The 18323-nt window shown below is 41.9% G+C and overlaps 1 protein-coding gene across 1 annotated transcript in view; it reads left to right on the top strand.

Annotated features, from left to right (window-relative positions):
- Positions 1-17492, top strand: part of LOC121552590 (visinin-like protein 1) — a 54880-nt gene extending 37388 nt beyond the window's left edge. The window contains exons 3-4 of the mRNA XM_041865548.2: positions 14063-14278; positions 14724-17492. Coding sequence (XP_041721482.1) covers positions 14063-14278; positions 14724-14921 — 414 coding nt within the window. The 3' untranslated portion in view covers positions 14922-17492. The remainder of the gene's footprint in view (positions 1-14062; positions 14279-14723) is intronic.
- The last annotated feature ends 831 nt before the right edge of the window (positions 17493-18323 follow it).

Raw genomic sequence — 18323 nt, 5'->3', positions numbered from 1 at the left:
GAGGGAGAATTGAAAACAGTCGTATATTGTTCACTTCATTCTGTCTGAACTGGAGTCATTATTCAATATTTCGTACAGCAGTGGAACTGTTCATGTGAGGTGCTGCATGAATATAGAGGCAGCATCAGTAGAGTTAACATCAGTAGGTTACATCTGTTTTTCAGTTATGATTAGATGAGATTTAAATGTATCTTGATACTGGCTTGTCTGTGTGTGTGATACAATCTTCCATGGAAGCTAGTGGAAGCCTCTTGGTGAAGGGGTAGACAACAGAATATTGCCAACTATAATTTAAAGGGGGAATATGGGATTGGTGCATCCATGTTTAGACTTTTAACGCCTAATTAGATAATGCAAAGCAGATTAGATACATACTGCACATCATTCCTACTTTAAACCTATTGGCTAGAGGGAACTTTCTCCCTGACCTCTGAGGCTTAGCTGAGCTCCCTAATTGAATTGAAGTATCTATTGGTTAAATGATAGCTGCTGCAGCAGCGTTGCAGAGGAAAGAGAGAAAGTCAAAGCAACACAAGGTGGTGTTCTTTTTTTCTAAAGGACATACAGTGCATTCAGAAAGTATTCAGACCCCTTGACTTTTTCCACATTTTGTTACGTTACAGCCTTATTCTAAAATGTATTAAATATGTTTTTTTTTATCAGCAATCTACGCACAATACCCCATAATAACAAAGCGAAAACAGGTTTTTAGAAAGTTTTGAAATGTATTAAAAATAGAAAACAGAAATACCTTATTTACATAAGTATTCAGACCCTTTGCTATGAGACTCGAAATTGAGCTCAGGTGCATCCTGTTTCCATTGATCATCCTTGAGATGTTTCTACAACTTGAATGGAGTCCACATGTGGTAAATTCAATTTATTGGACATGATTTGGAAAGACACACCTGTCTATGTAAGGTCCCACAGTTGACAGTGCATGTCAGAGCAAAAAACAAGCCGTGAGGTCGAAGGAATTGTCCGTAGAGCTCCGAGACAGGATTGTGTCGAGGCACAGATCTGGGGAAGGGTACCAAAAAATGTCTGCAGCATTGAAGGTCCCCAAGAACACAGTGGCCTCCATCATTCTTAAATGGAAGTAGTTTGAAACCACCAAGACTCTTCCTAGAGCTGGCCGCCCGGCCAAACTGAGCAATCGGGGGAGAAAATGCATTACCATGGTTATTGTTGAATTGTGCAAAATAACTTGTGGTTATGTTCATGTTGTTAATCACAAACTCATCCCCTAAAGCAGGAAATGTGTTATTATTAGACTGACTGCTTTGTGACTAGCTGCATTCATTGACCCAATATATAATACATTCCTTCCAGTTTTAGACAGTGACAATTGAGTAAAAACCAAGCCAGAGAGTTTATGATCAAACATTGGCACTTCGTTTAAATCAATCAACATAATCTAAGAACGATATGCTTTAACGATCTAGGAATCATCAATGATATATTGCCTTTCACTTTTCCAACCATAAAAAATAAAGAAAATCATTACAGTATTAATTTATTTTGCCTGCCAAAGTTTGTTCAGCTATGGCCACTTTAGAGGTGTTAAAAAGCCTGTATATACTGTAGGTCTAACCGTGTCTGGGACTGTGTGTGTGTGTGTGCGCGCGCGCGTGCGTGTTTGAGCTGGGCGATATGGACAAAAATCATAAACGATAAATAGCCAAAATGTATGTGATAATGATAAATAGAACGATTAGTTTATAACATTAATGTGCACCACAGTTTTTTTTAAAGTATCCTTAAAACTACTACTAACAGTTTGATTGGTTGTAGCCATCAACTGTCCCATTAATAATCACCCATATTAGCAAATGTATTTCATTTCAAACTTCACATTTCTCTATTATAGGCTACTTATCGTAATGAATGATATCAGCAAAATGCCTGCGATAAGTGATCGGTATGGTCGGTGTCGATAATTTTTGGCTTATTGTCCAGCTCTAGTGTATGTGCTGGACTGGGACTGTAGCAGAGCCGCAGAGTAGAGGGGGGTTGTGTTGTGTTGTGCCAGCCAGGCCCTGTTATCCCGCAGGCCAACTGCACATCTAATTCAATCACTAGAGAAAGGGCAACATGCCCATCCACTGCTCCTCTGACTGCAGAGAGGGAGAGAGGGGAGTGGGGGAGAGAGAGAGAGAGAGAGAGAGAGAGAGAGAGAGAGGGTGTGTGAGCGAGAGAGAGAGAGACAGAGAGAGAGGGTGTGTGTGAGAGAGAGAGAGGGTGTGTGAGAGAGAGAGAGAGTGTGTGTGAGAGGGAGGGGTGTGTGAGAGAGAGAGAAAGAGAGAGGGTGTGTGAGAGAGGGAGTGAGAGAGAGAGAGAGAGGGGGGGTGTGAGAGAGAGCGAGAAAGAGAGAGGGTGTGTGTGTGAGAGAGAGAGAGGGTGTGAGAAGGGGGCGAGAGAGGGGATGGGGAGGGTGAGAGAGAGAGAGAGAGGGGGGAGGGAGAGGGAGAGACAGGTTGAGAGGATGGGAACGTGAGAAAGAGTGAGACAGATAGAGAGAGAGATGCTACACTAAATAGGATGATGGTGTGAACTGAACTATTTTTAATTCACTACATAACAAAGTGAATGCTCTCTTAATTAATGCTCCCTGTGGTCTGTTTTTAGCAATGGTAGGAGATGTGAGGAGACAAATTCAGTGTTATACGACATTAGTGTTGTCACGATACCAGAATTTTGGCTTTGATACCGATACCAGGTTTAGTATCACGATACTTGATACCGAAACGATACTCTATACCAAAACGACACAACGACAAAAACATTAAGCGTATTAGCTAAAGTCACAAAATACGTTGATAACTGGTAGAACAACCAAAATAACAAATAGTATATATTCTATATTCAATTTCTCTCTAAAATAAAACACCATGTTAAATAAAAGAAGACTATCATAAATTATCCTTATGGAAAATCCTATCTGAGACTTGAAAATAATTTTACAATTACATCTAAACTGTTGATTTTTTTTATTTGAAACATATCAGGGTTCATTTGCTCATTTATGGCCATAATATTGTGTCAAATGACATTCATCAGACCTATGATTCATTATTAATTACAACTAAATAAGAGTTTAGTTCCAAAACGACATAAAAAACACTTTGAAGCTCATTTCTGAGCCAATTTATTAGCTACACCCATCTAGTACCGGGTCGGGCCCCCCAGAACAGCCTGAATTCTTCGGGGCATGGAAACGTTGGTCAATTAGTAAAAACCAAGATCAAAGGACCTAACGTGTGCCAGGAAAACATTCCCCACACCATTACACCACCGCCACCAGCCTGTACCATTGACACCAGGCTGCTTACGCCAAATCCTGACTCTGCCATCAGCATGACCCAACAGGAACTGGGATTCATCGGACCAGGCGAATGTTTTTCCACTTCTCAATTGTCCAGTGTTGGTGATTGCATCCCCACTGGAGCCGCTTCTTCTTGTTTTTAGCTGATAGGAGTGGAACCCGGTGTGGTCTGCTGCAATAGCCCATCCGTGACAAGGACCGACGAGTTGTGCGTTCCGAGATGCCATTCTGCACACCACTGTTGTACTGCACCGTTATTTGCCTGTTTGTGGCCCGCCTGTTAGCTTGCACAATTCTTGCCATTCTCTTTCCACCTCTCATCAACGAGGTGTTTTTGCCCACGGGACTGGATGTGTTTTGTTTGTTGCACCATTCTTGGTAAACCCTAGACACTGTTGTGTGTGAAAAGCCCAGGAGGCCTGCCGTTTCTGAGATACTGGAACCAGCGTGCCTGGCATCGACCATCATACCAAGCTCAAAGTCGTTTATGTCACTCATTTTGCCCATTCTAAAGTTCAATCGAACAGTAACTGAATGCCTCGATGCCTGTCTGCCTGCTTTATATAGCAAGCCACGGCCATGGGACTCACTGTCTGTAATTTTTGTGAACGGGGTGGTGTACCTAATAAACTGGCCACGGAATGTATATTGCAATAATCTACACATCATATGATGGATTTTACACAGCGTAATACGATTCCCTGAGTGCATTTCAACTCCCAGGGTGCAACGCTCCGCCCAGGGCTGCTGGCTGGCTAGTGGCTACTGCTAGCAAGCCCAGACAAATGTGAAATAATCTGAATATATTGCTGTCATAGCTAAGTTAGGAGTGCATTTCACATTACTTTAGGATTGTAATCATATTATAATGCTCACATGAATGTCAGGCTAAATATATGTTCACGTCATTGTCACTCAGAAACAATTTGAATTGAGTTGCTAGTAGAATAATGTTACAATGCAAATGTCATCTGTAAAATTGTTTTCTATGTCTGCACTGCACTGCTTTGTAACCCTTTTTGCATAGTTGTTTCGGGGGGCTGGTCCTCATCTGCTCTGTAAGCAATTTTTCCCATATTTCCCTTCTGGAGCCAGTTTTGCCAACAAGCTGCGGGCGTGGAGGTATGATGTTTTCGTAAGAAGAAGCCATGCTGACAGCATTTTCTCTCTCTTGCTTGCTTCTCAGAAGTGGCTTGCACTGTTTCAGCTGCATGCGCAAGCACAAGTAGCATGGCTAGCTTACTACTGCCCCCTTGAGAAGATTCAGACAAATTATTAGACAGACTCGTTCCTCTCAATCTGTATATGACGTGAGACGCATATGACAGAAGTACCGAAAGTAAAAAAATATATAGTACCGAACCGTTTTTCATGTTCTAGTATCGAAAAGTACAGATATTTTGGTATACCATGCAACACTATTCTACATCATTATTAAGCTGATTAATTTGTGGCTTATAAGTAGTCTATATTATGACTGAAAGCTACATGTACCGGATGGGGATCTGTGAAACTCACTCAGCCTGAAGTGTTGCCCCTTTTTCAGTAGCCCGGCAGGTAGAGGCGCTCCAGGAGGTTGGTCACGTGTGTTTGCGATGCAAGGGTCCTGAGTTCGAGCCTCAGTATAAACTGAATCAGGGGGAAGCGGTACTCACTAAGCAAGCAGCGTAGCCTTTACACATGCACGGACATCCACACAGCTATTATTTTGAGTCCATGCTCTGGTATACTGTAGGAGGAGGACTGGACTGTGATGAGTAGTGCAGTCCGAACGGGGTCACAGAAGATGGAGGAGCCTTGGTGATCTGAGCACATTAAGTCTAGGCTAGTAGACTAGGGGCAAACCCAGGGCCCGCATTCATAAATCGTTTCAGAATAGGAGTGCTGATCTAGGATCATATTGAATAAGATTATATGGACAAGGGTGACCTGATTCTAGATCAGCACTCCTGAACAGATAAGGGAGACTAGGGCTGTCCCCGGGCTTACCTGGCAGCCACTAAAAGCTGAGTCAGAGGGAGGGGTGCTGGCATTTTAGATGGCTGTCCTCCCTCTGCGTCCTCTCTCACTGGCTCCCTCTGCTGGTTGATAAACAGACTGACAGTATTGTGCCAAGATGATGCTCTAAGGTGAAGTTTCCCCTAGGTACAGATCTAGGATCAGCTATCCCCTTCCCATTTACATTTACATTTACATTTACGTCATTTAGCAGACGCTCTGGACTTCCCCAATCCTAACCAGAGCACTGGTCAAAAGTAGTGAACTATATAGGGAATAGCTTGCCATTTGGGATGCAGACTTAGTCAATTTGTTGACACCATAATGTGGTTTGAAATCCAACCTCTCCTTGCCATCCTCCCTGCTGTTTTAGAGGATATCTGTAGTGTACAGCCTTTTGTATAATCTGTCAGAATTCTGTAGTTTTTTTGGTCATGATACCGTCTTGGTGGCTACTTGGGAGTGGGTGTGCAATCATTCCCTGTAGTCTCTCTCTCTCTCTCTCTCTCTCTCTCTCTCTCTCTCTCTCTCTCTCTCTCTCTCTCTCTCTCTCTCGTCCTGCGGGGACCAGTAAAGACAATGATTCCCTGTAGTCTCTCTCTCTCTCTCTCTCTCTCTCTCTCTCTCTCTCTCTCTCTCTCTCTCTCTCTCTCTCTCTCTCTCTCTCTCTCTCTCTCTCTCTCTCTCTCTCTCTCTCTCTCTCTCTCTCTCTCTCTCTCTCTCTCTCTCTCTCTCTCTCTCTCTCGTCCTGCGGGGACCAGTAAAGACAATGTAATTTCACATCTGGTATGGTAAGCACATGCTGTTTATCCCTTCCCAGGGTAATTAGTAAATTATTAAAAATGCACTTTGCAAAGCTGAATGGTTGGGGAGAGACACATTGCAGCCACTCAGTGTGTTTGTGTGTGAGTTTTATAGCTGAGACTGTGGCCCCGGAGGGCTATGGCTATGTTGCCTGAGTTTGTCTCTCTTCTCTCTCTTCCCTCTCTTTGCCTTGCATGTCACTGAGGTTTTACGTAAGAGTTCAGAAAGCATCTTAGAGCCCCCGTTGGTTGGTTGTCGTGCGGTCGCACAAAACTTGAAACATCCAAATGCTGGATTATGCATGCACTCAGCAGCCCTCTCTCTCTTTTTGCTTGCTGAACAAGCCAGCATCTGTGTATGAGTGATGCAGGGGTTGCGTCTGAAATGGCACCCTATTCCTTCTATAGTGCACTACTTTTGACCAATGCCTGTAGGGCTCTAGTCAAATATAGTGTACTATATAGGGAATAGGGTGCCATTTGGGACGGAGATATGATAACAGCTCCCTTTCCTTGCCATCGCTGTGCTGTGAGGCTCTTAAAATAGGCCAACTGCATTTGTTGTTGGAGAGGCCATCCTATTTAACTCTTGCTGTACATATACTATTATATCCTACATATTCTTCAGATATACGACAAATTCTATTCACATACTGTCCATAATGTCTATACATCCCATCACACACACACATATATATATATATATATATATATATATATGTATATGTATGCAGCCAATAACATTTTCTTTTATTTGTCTGGATTAAAAAGTCCTGCTCTCACGGTGTCTTGTTTCATGTCACGGTTCTAATAATGTAACAGTGGCAACAGTTCAACTTCGGCTTACATTAATGCCTTGTACTGCTGTCGTAGTGTGCCAGCGGCCTTATATCGAAAGGACAAGGCATCCATTAATGACCATGTACTTTCAGTGAAGGCTTTGTTTTATGACAATCTCGATTTGTATACTCTTCCCTGTAGTCTCAATGTCAGGATTTAGTTTTACAGTTACTGATCAATAAATTATCAATAAATCCCTGCAAGATTCCCAGTTTGCAGACTAGCAACCCCCAAATAGACAGCAGATTACTGTACGGGCAACCCGCAACAGCCACAAACTGAAAACTCCCATGACACGCACAGGCCGTTATCAGAACTCTCCCATTCCATACTTCATTAAACTGATCAATGCAGACACCATAAAGCCAAGGGGCCTTAGAAATGCCTTCCTAAGAACTCTAAATATGTGTTTTCTAAAGCTGCCACCCAAACCTTGTTGTAGTATTGTTGTTTAGTAACTATTGCATATTTTAACATTGTATTATATTAAGTGTTTTGCTAGTTTAGGATTTAACTATTTGATAATTATATACTGTATGATTGATGTTATGATTGGAAATAGGTGTACAATTCAGTCTATGACTGCGAGAAACCAATAACTTCCTACTACTACTAATAAGTGATGTTGAAAACAGTTTATTTTGATGAAAGATGCAGGTTACAGCTACATTCATTTAGCTAGCCCATATATCACTGATCCATCCATGCAGCTTTAGAAGTCTTTGCCTCTCCATGTTTCCCTCTGACAGACTGTCAATGGAAAATGTTGTGTATGACAGGGACAGAGAGAGTCGCCATTTTACCCGTCCAGCCCAGGAATTAATGGCCATTAAGGCAGAGACTGGAGAGAGGGCAGGCCATCCATTTGGGCAGTCCAACCCAGGGGTGCGTCCCAAATGGTACCCTATTCCCTATATAGTGCACTTCTTTCGACCAGGGCCTATACGCAGTCCAGCCCTGTCCTGTCCTGTAGGTTTTTTACAGACACTGACGATTGTGGGACAGGGTGCCAGCCAGGGTTGGGTCATCATAGGAGTCTGTACAGAAGCAAGTAGGAAGTCTCCATAAATGTTTGTTGTTGTTTTGTTGTTATTGTTGTTGTTACAGTATATGTCTAGTAATGGTTGCGGCAGTATGATGGTATTCACCCCCTACCTTGTCATCCTCTTCCAGTTAATATGTCACTAAAATAGAATTTGGAAGATATCATAACTGTCATATTATGTAGGCATTATGTATGTTCTCTTGTTATCGTGGTTATGAGACAGTGTGTGTCTCAGAGAGTAGGGTGATATGCCTCAGACAGGGCTGTTGTCATTCTACTTACATAAGCCCTGTTCCATCCAGATCATGGCCACTGCTGTTATGATAATGTGAAATGGTCTCCGTTAAGAGTGTGACTGCATAGCTAATGTGGCCAGGGCGAGCAAGGTCCCTGCATCACTCTCTCTCTCCACTTCTCTCTCTCTTTATCGCTCCCTCTATCTATCTCTATCTAACACCCTCTCTCTCTCTTTCCAACCCCTCTCCCTCCCTCCATCTCTCCTCATCCCTCTCTCTCTCCCACTCTCTCTTTCAGATAGGGCGAGGAGAGAGCAGAAAAGTGTGGAGGTGACAGCTTGTACTCTGATTATGAAGGCTTTTATGTGCCACTTAGCACTGGGTAATTTGGGTTGTGTCTGGAGGGCTCTTGGCTGAGCTTGGAGCTTCGGTCATTGCTGCTCTGTTCCTCTCTCTACCTGACAGACATCAACGTTTATTAGGCCAGCTGTGGCTGCCTGGGCCCATACACACACACACATGCACGCACACGAATGCACACACACATGCACACACTCAAGCACGCACACACACTCAGACGCACACACATGCACATATTACAGCCTCCCTGCTAGGACGCGGCTGCTGCCTGGTGGGGCAGCTTCTGGAGCTCAGAAACTGACAGTGAGCTCCAAAAGTATTGGGACACTAAAACCTTTTTTATTGTTTTGGCTCTGTACTCCAGTACTTTGGATTTGAAATGATACAATGACTATGAGGTGGAAGTGCAAACTGTCAGCAATAATATGAGGGTATTTTCATCCAGAAATGAATGGTAAATAATGTATTGTGTCATTTTGGAGTCACTTTTATTGTAAATAAAGTTAAGTTGGATGCTACCATGATTACGGAAAATCCTGAATGAATCGTGAATAATGATGAGTGAGAAAGTTACAGACGCACAAATATCATATCCCCCCCCCCCCCCCAAGTAAAATGCTAACCTCATGTCCATTGCTCATTCAACAGCCAAGCATACATTCATTCCATAAATAGACACAATCTTGGCATTCTCTCAACCAGCTTCACCTGGAATGCTTTTCCAACAGTCTTGAAGGAGTTCCCACAAATGCTGAGCACTTGTTGGCTGCTTTTCCTTCACTCTGCGGTCCAACTCATCCCAAACCATCTCAATTGGGTTGAGGTCAGATGATTGTGGAGGCCAGGTCATCTGATGCAGCACTCCATCACTCTCCTTCTTGGTCAAATAGCCCTTACACAGCCTGGAGGTGTGTTGGGTCATTGTCCTGTTGAAAAACAAATGATAGTCCCACTAAGCCCAAACCAGATGGGATGGTGTATCACTGCAGAATGCTGTAGTAGCCATGCTGGTTAAGTGTGCCTTGAATTCTAAATAAATCACAGACAGTGTCACCAACAAAGCACCCCCACACTATCACACCTCCTCCTCATTGCTTCACGATGGGAACCACACATGCAGAGATCATCTGTTCACCTACTCTGTGTCTCACAAAGACATGGCGGTTTGAACCAGAAATCTCAAATTGGGACTCATCAGACCAAAGGGCAGATTTCCACCAGTCTAATGTCCATTGCTCGTGTTTCTTGACCCAAGCAAGTCTCTTCTTCTTATTGGTGTCCTTTAGTAGTGGTTTCTATGCAGCAATTCGACCATGAAGGCCTGATTCACGCAGTCTCCTCTGAACAGTTGATGTTGAGATGTGTCTGTTACTTTAACTCTGTGAGGCATTTATTTGGGATGAAATTTCTGAGGCTGGTATAACTTTAATGAACTTATCCTCTGCAGCAGAGGTAACTCCGGGTCTTCCATTCCTTTGGCGGTCCTCATGTGAGCCAGTTTCATCATAGCGCTTGATGCTGACCTTCATGTCTTAAAGTAATTATGGACTGTCGTTTCTCTTTGCTTATTTGAACTGTTCTTGCCATAATATGGACTTGGTATTTTACCAAATAGGGCTATCTTCTGTATACCCCCCCTACCTTGTCACAACACAACTGATTGGCTCAAACGTATTAAGAAGGAAATAAATTCCACAAATGAACTTTTAAGAAGGCACACCTGTTAATTGAAATGCATTCCAGGTGACTACCTCATGAAGCTGGTTGAGAGAATGCCAAGAGTGTGCAAAGCTGTCATCAAGGCAAAGGGTGGCTATTTGTAGAATCTCAAATATAAAATATATTTTGATTTGTTTAACACTTTTTAAATTACTACATGATTCCATATGTGTTATTTTATAGTTTTGATGTCTTTACTATTATTCTACAATGTAAGAAATTGTACAAATAAAGAAAAACCCTTGAATGAGTAGGTGTGTCCAAACTTTTGACTGGTAATGTATATTTATATTTGTTACTGCTCGACTAAAACAATCTTGGTCGACCAACAGCCTAACGACCAAACAATCGACCAGTCGACTAATTGGGGTCAGCCCTAAGGTGGCATGCATTTTGTGTTTGAAAAAGTCACTACAAAATATCAAAACATTCTGCCCACACCTCTACAGAAATGTTATCAAATTTGCCGTTACGTGTCCTTTTAGAAATGGACATGGCCCAGTTCCAACATTTCCAAATCATACACCAAATGAGGGCGTTTTTGTTAACATAAAAGGTGAATGGAGGGCGTTTTCAAATGTGGTTGTAGCACTCGTTCATGAGCGCACAAATATAATATCGCTCTGATTTATCAAGGATCTGATAAATCAAGCTCAAAGAGTTTCACAGTCAGTCCTATCGTCCTGGCCCCACTTCTCTCTGGTGCTTCTACATAACTAAGTGTTTCATAACCTGACAGATTCTCACGGAGGAACAAGCTGAGGAAGAAGAACAGCAGTCTCTCTCTCTTTCTCCCCCCCCTCTCTCTCCCCACCCCTCTCCATTTCTGCAGGACTTTTCCTTTGGTCCGTTTCTTTCTTCCCCTCTCTCCTGTCCCTCCTGACTGAGCAGGAACAGACAGACAGTGCCAGGCCATATGGAGCAGCAGGGCCAGCCCTGTGAGGGAGTCAATTTGCATTTGTGCATGCTGTATCACAGTGTGTCTTACATCCTGGCAGGGTCACACAGGCCGGGCCCAAGGCTCTGGTACACCCATAACTCCCAGAGAACACCCAGAACAGAAAAACGGACCCCACAACTGCTCACGGATCTCTCACGCTATCTCTGTCTCTTCCGCTTCTCTCACTTTCATTCTCTCGCTATCTCTCTTTTTCTCACTGAGTACGACTGCATGCACACTAATAATTCGATATCAAACTGATTATGGCAGTAGGCCAAGTATGGCATTAGTCATCTTAACACTTTACTCTGGTAATCTTCATCAGCATAAGGTCATAATTGAAGTACACATATGCTGATTAAAACACCAGGTTTTCTGAGCAATCTTTCAAATTATTTGGAATTATGTACAGTTTAATCGGAGTTCCAGCAAAGTATTTGGTCTGTGCATGTGCCAGCACCAGCAGCGCAAGCCTCCCTCCTATGGGCGAGTGAAGTGAGTTTGGAAAAACTGAAAGTATGTATCTCACATACAAACTTTATACTGTATGTCCGAACCCAGAATCAAATAGGCTTCCCAAAAACAACATGGTTGCTGTGGTAGAACGTTTATTTTTGAATGACGATTTTCTACATTTACTAAAGTCCCATCAGGTAGCCTGATTTCAGATGTATCCGTTTAAACAGGATTATTAGGAAAATAGTTATTCTTGTAAAGCATGTAAACGTTAACTCGAACAATTATATTAATATATTTACAATAATAGTATTATTGAGTGCATGTAACTGTACTCTCTCTCTCTCTCTGTGTCCCTTTCTCTCTTTCTCTCTATCCCTCAACCTCTCTATCTGTCTCTCTCTTTCTCTTCCTCCCCCTTCTCGCTGTCTCCCTCTCTCTAACCCTATCCCTCCCTCTTTCTATCTTCCTCTGTCTCTCCCTTCAACTTCCCCCTCCCTCTCTCTTTCCTTTAACTTTTACCTGCAGTCTGATCAGTTTGCCACTGCAGCAGATTTTTATGGGAGGACTTTTCTGCAGATGGACAGTTTGCAGACTTCACTCCCCCGGACTATTGCCTTCTGCTAGCTGCCATTAGAATTCATAGCCTTGCCCTGTGCTCTGGGCTCTGTGCTGTCCAGATTTCAAACATGGAGTTGGTTCTGGAAGTGTCGTTATGCAAAGACAGGCAGTGAGTGTTAGGTAAACCTTCATAAGAACTTCATAACACATTCATAACCCATACATAATGTATTCATGAGCATTATATTCAAAGGAGTGAGTGTTTTTGTTGTTGTTTTTAGTGTGAGAAACGGCTACAGGACAAACCAAAGCAACACTTTGCCAAATAAATCCCTTAAGATCTAATTGTTTTCAGTGACACATCCCATTGTACTGCATGTGTTTTGAGAGCTGAGCATGGCTCATATTCCCCAACACCTCTACTCTTGCTATCAGAGAGAGCAAATGTGAAAGGTCTGCTCTAATGAATTAGCTTTTTTCCCTGGAGAACCCAACTGAACCACAGCCTCCCAACTAGATTACAGCAACAGACTCTCATCATATTTTACATGGTGTTTCTTTACAGCCCATTAGCCTCTATCCTGTCCGTCTGTGTATTTTCCATGGAGGCACTGTCTGAACCACACTAGGTCCAGGAATAGGAAAATGGATGTGTCAACATTCTCCCAAAAATGTTCATGTTTTCCAGAAATCCCAGTTTGAATATTCCCAGAATCAGTAGGGGATAAGCAGGAAATCAGGAATCCTTCAACAAGGATTTCTGGGGGAAAAAATTGAATTTTGGGAAGGTTACTGGAATTTTGTAATCCTAATCTGTGTTTATTCAGCACTCAACAAGAACAGCTTCAGTGAAAAGGAGCTGTGTAGAACGATTCATTGGTACAGAGTTTTTAAGGACATCATCCTCCTTAAAAAAATTTACAATATTTATGATTTGTTGATGATGTCATTGTGATGTGATTATAAATATAATTGGAATATAGGCTAAGTAGCAGTGGAAGATTTAGGCAGAATTCTAAATTATATTATTAAACCTTTTGGTGTCTTGTTTATCACTGGGTGCATTTGTTGCAGCTGTGAGTTTGGGTTGAGGAACACTCAAGGTGTGCACCCTAAATTTCACCCTGTTCCCCATCAAGGCTGCACCCTAAATTGCACCCTATTCCCCATTTAGTGCACTACTTTTGACCAGACCTAGTGGGGAGCCATTTGAGCTGCAGACAACATAGCTTCTAAAGTAGGCAGGCAGGCACTGTTAAAGTCAATGGCTGGAGAAGTCTGCACTCTGAGAGCTTAATCATGTTGAAGGACCACAATGTTTCCCTCTGATGAATAGAGGGAGCTTCCTGCTCTCTCCTCTCCTCTCCTCTCCCTCATTCACTCTCCTCTTCTCTAACTCCTTTCCTCCTTTAAAATAAATTATCTCACCCTCTCCCTCTCCCTCTCCCAGACTGACTATAAAGCTTAGGTCCACATTGCATCCCACTGCTGGATCTCAACAATATGGCATGGGGCTGGTGTCATACACACTGAGTGTCAGACATACACTTACTCAGAGTCCCATGCATGCATATGCACACACACACACACTGCTTAGTAGGATGGCGATCAGGCATATCAAGTACTGTACAGTACTGTATGTGCCATGAACTAATATCAAAGGTATAGACAGCTACCTGTGGTATCGTCTTGAATGATTGATGAACCTGCTTGTGAGGCTGGGGTTCCCCTTCTAACTAATACAAATGGAATCTCTTCTGTTCTCTTTCTCTCTTTCAGTTTTTCCCCTATGGAGATGCTTCAAAGTTTGCCCAGCATGCATTCAGGACCTTTGATAAGAACGGGGACGGCACCATCGATTTCAGAGAGTTCATCTGTGCCCTGTCTATCACATCTCGAGGCAGCTTCGAACAGAAACTCAACTGGGCCTTCAACATGTACGACCTGGATGGAGATGGCAAGATCACACGAGTGGAGATGCTGGAGATCATTGAGGTAGAGTTCAGAGTTCAGCCCATACAGATTAAGCTTGAATCATATATTGAGTCCCAAATGGCATCCTATTCACTATGTAGTACACTACTTTTAATCAGGGCCCATAGGGTTCTGGTCAAAAGTAGTTCACTATATAGGGAATAGAGTACCATTTAGGACACAACAAATCTCTATGGTTCAGCCATTCATGTCTCATGAGTTTAAGGTGTTGAGATATTAGTCATGGTTACGGGGTCTCTCTCAAGAAATGCCTTTTGTTCTCCATTTTAGATTTTACTCTTTACCTTCAGAATTTGGACATTTCCTCCTCTTGCCCCAAATGCCCTCGTACAGTATGTGCCTTGAATACAAATCAGGTTGGGTTTTTCGGAGAGTGTGTTTGACCTATAAATGTCTCTACTTCAGTAAACAATGATTGAACTATAATTTCTCCCCCTCTGTGAAGGCCATCTACAAGATGGTGGGGACTGTGATCATGATGAAGATGAACGAGGACGGCCTGACGCCCCAGCAGCGAGTGGACAAGATCTTCAGCAAGATGGACAAGAACAACGACGACCAGATATCACTGGACGAGTTCAAAGAGGCAGCAAAGAGCGACCCTTCCATTGTATTACTCCTGCAGTGTGACCTGCAGAAATAGAGGAGAGGGGAGCTTGAGAACCGCCACAGACTACACAGAAGATTCATGTTCCATTCAGTTTGCAGCTATTTCCACTGAAAAAAATATGCTTGGACTACCTTTCAATGGATCCGCTTCTTGTGTTTGAAACACTTGTGTGCATGAGAATGTTATTTGCTAGAAACTATTTACACATACATCTACACACACATAATGACCTACACACACCCCACGATGACACACTCACTACATATTCACACTACGCACAAATATATAGATATATAAATATTATATTTCAATTATTTAAAATCAACTGCCAAAATGTGAAGTGTGCAAAGTATTTTCCATACACTCATTCCACTGGAGCTTGAGCATCAGTGATGTGCTATGTTAAATTACGCTACTACTTATTGTTCCAAGTTTACTGACGCTAGCTACGCGTTTCATATATTGAGTAATGTCAACCAAATCAAATTCCTATGGTAACGCAACTGTTTCTGATAAACCATGTATCCATTCTTATAAAAGACTAGATTTGGATAGATAAAGAGATGGATTAGTAGCCTATTCATCACAAACTTTTCCTTCCAAATGTGCTTGTACTGTTGGTGAATATAAATGTAGTTAATTTGCATGCCTTTAGGTTTTGCCTTAAAAAGAGTCTCCTCATTTTGCATCCAATAAGAATAACGAAGACAAAGCCTTATCAATGAAATGTCGTTAAACAGTTAAACATAAAATATTATAATAATTGAATATGAAAGCATATTACAGTATAGGTCAATCTACAAGTATTGATGTATGGGATGTATTGTTTGTGATTTGTCAAGGTATTATTTTTGACTGCTGTACCTGTGGGAGCATGTTCCTTGTAGATAATAATAATAATAATAATAATAATAATAATAATAATAATAATAATAATAGTAAACACACCCCACCCCTATTTAAAATCAACCATCTCATGAGCCCATTTTGAATGAGGAAATATTGAATGTGGAATATTTAACAACGACAAAACCAACAGTCTGTATGAATACAAGAAAAAGATTTTCGCTGAATTGGGACTGAAATAAATTAAATGCATTGACATAAACCCACCTCATCAGTATTGTCGGGGGAAGTATTCCCTGTGAGGCATAACTAATGAGGCAATGTAAAATCTATCTGAAAATTAGCTCAGCCCAATAACAACTTAGAGGTTTTACATGTATTTTATCCTACATATTATTGCTCCACTTAGTTTAAGTTCTATGTCATCACACCATTTCTTCAATGAAGATACAGGTTGCATATCAATGTGGTGAATTCAATGAAGTTCCTGTCATGAGTTCATTAATACCACTCATAGATACAAAGAGGAAATGATCTAAGGCCAGTGAGACATTGTGTTAGACATTGATTGAAATCTCATACTGTTTGTCTCTTTCAGTTTGAAAATGTGTAAAAAAGGACCAATGTGTTGAAAAAACAAGTGCATGACATCATTTATGAACCAAGCAGAGGACAAAAACCCTAAAGCCATGTTTTGGTAGGACAAAAACCCTAAAGCCATGTTTTGGTAGGACAAAAACCCTAAAGCCATGTTTTGGTAGGCTATACAGTTTGCCCAAATTGTACCCAACGACACACTTCCCTTTATTGATCAACTTTTTGTACTTTTTTATTCCCCTCACTGAAGCATACAAATTGTATAGTAGCTCCTTCCTTTTCAGGTGTGGTGTATCCTATCCTCCAATAAAGACAACAGCTTAGAAATAGCCTGAGACCCCTGGCTTGGTCCCAGATCTGGTTGTGTTGTCTTACGGGTCACTGTCACGGTGCGACATAGGAGTTGGTAAGACAGCACAAACATATCTGGCACCAGGCTATGAGACCCCAGCTTGACTGGATAATATTAAGTAATTCACCTGTACAGCTTTGTTGTTCCCACGATGAAATCGGGGAGGGGACGGTGGACCTGTCCCCGTCCGTCTGTTCGTACGATGGTCACACGCAATATCTCAGACAGCACTGGCCCGATTTTGACGAAACTTGGGTGAATAATGCGTCTTGCCATAGAGATCCAGCGTTTACTAAATTACACTGATTTGCCCAAGGCGGGAGTTACAATAATTAACTGACATTTGTTCGTCATACACAATATCAATTGGCCCAAGGGGGGCGCTGCATCATTCGTGGGGGACGACAGGTTTACGGTTGCCTTATTGAAAGATTGCAGACATTGCTTGTATAAATCACTATTTGCAATTTGGTACTAACTACCCATTTTGTTTCACATTCCATCTGCACATTTGGGAGGAGTTATTTGAGTCATTCATATTCAAATTGACTGCGATGTCAAGACCAAATCCATCATTATTCCTCGAGAAATTAGGCTGACCGTTTGTAACCTGAAACTTTACATGAACATCTTCGACCAGAAATGTTTGTACTTCACACTATTATTAATCAGATACCAAATGTAAGCAATGGCAACAGTGTAAACTAAAGGATTAGGATTATTTTGTACATGTAGCATGTATTGTGTCCCTGATAACATGGCTGCACTACTCGTGTTGTGATTTAAACTAATAAAATAACTCCATGGGCTGTTTTCTTAAAGTGTACTGCATCTAGCCACCAGATGTCGCTTGTGTTAGTGATATTAGAATACGCAGGCAAACCAATGGTAGAGATTGTCCTCTTGCTGATGTCTTGGGTATATACAAAAGATTATATTAAAAATTTATTTAACTACTTACATTTTTATCAGTTTATTATTATTTATAACAAACAAATCAGTAAGTCATTTAAATAAAATACTATGACTACTTGATAATTCTAATAATGATTTTTACGACATGTTGGCCATCAAATAAAATTGAACAGAAACAGATGAATATACATATTTCACTCCTTTTTGCCGCATTTGCTGCATCAATCACTTCATAACGGGAAATTGGTGTGTTTCGATCACTTTTCTACGATTTAAGGGTAACCAGACAGGCTGTTATAGTGGCCTTCGACTCCTCTGCGTTATTGGATCAACATTCTCTTCCTTTTCCAATACCCCACAGATTTTCTATGGGGCTAAGGTCAGGGAGTTGGCTGGCCAATTTAGGAACAGAAATACCATGGTCCGTAAACCAGGCACGGGTAGATTTTGCGCTGTGTCAGGCGCCAAGTCCTGTTGGAACCTGAAATCTCCATCTCCATAGAGCAGGTCAGCAGCAGGAAGCATGAAGTGCTCTAAAACTTGCTGGTAGACGGCTGCGTTGACCCTGGATCTCAGGAAACAGAGTGGACCGACACCAGCAGATGACATGGCACCCCAAACCATCACTGATGGTGGAAACTTTACACTAGACTTCAGGCAACGTGGATCCTGTGCCTCTCCTGTCTTCCTCCAGACTCTGGGACCTCGATTTCCAAAGGAAATGC

Source organism: Coregonus clupeaformis, unplaced genomic scaffold (genome assembly GCF_020615455.1).
Source record: "Coregonus clupeaformis isolate EN_2021a unplaced genomic scaffold, ASM2061545v1 scaf1182, whole genome shotgun sequence".
Lineage (NCBI taxonomy): Eukaryota > Metazoa > Chordata > Actinopteri > Salmoniformes > Salmonidae > Coregonus > Coregonus clupeaformis.
This window is presented reverse-complemented; position numbering and strand designations above follow the sequence as displayed.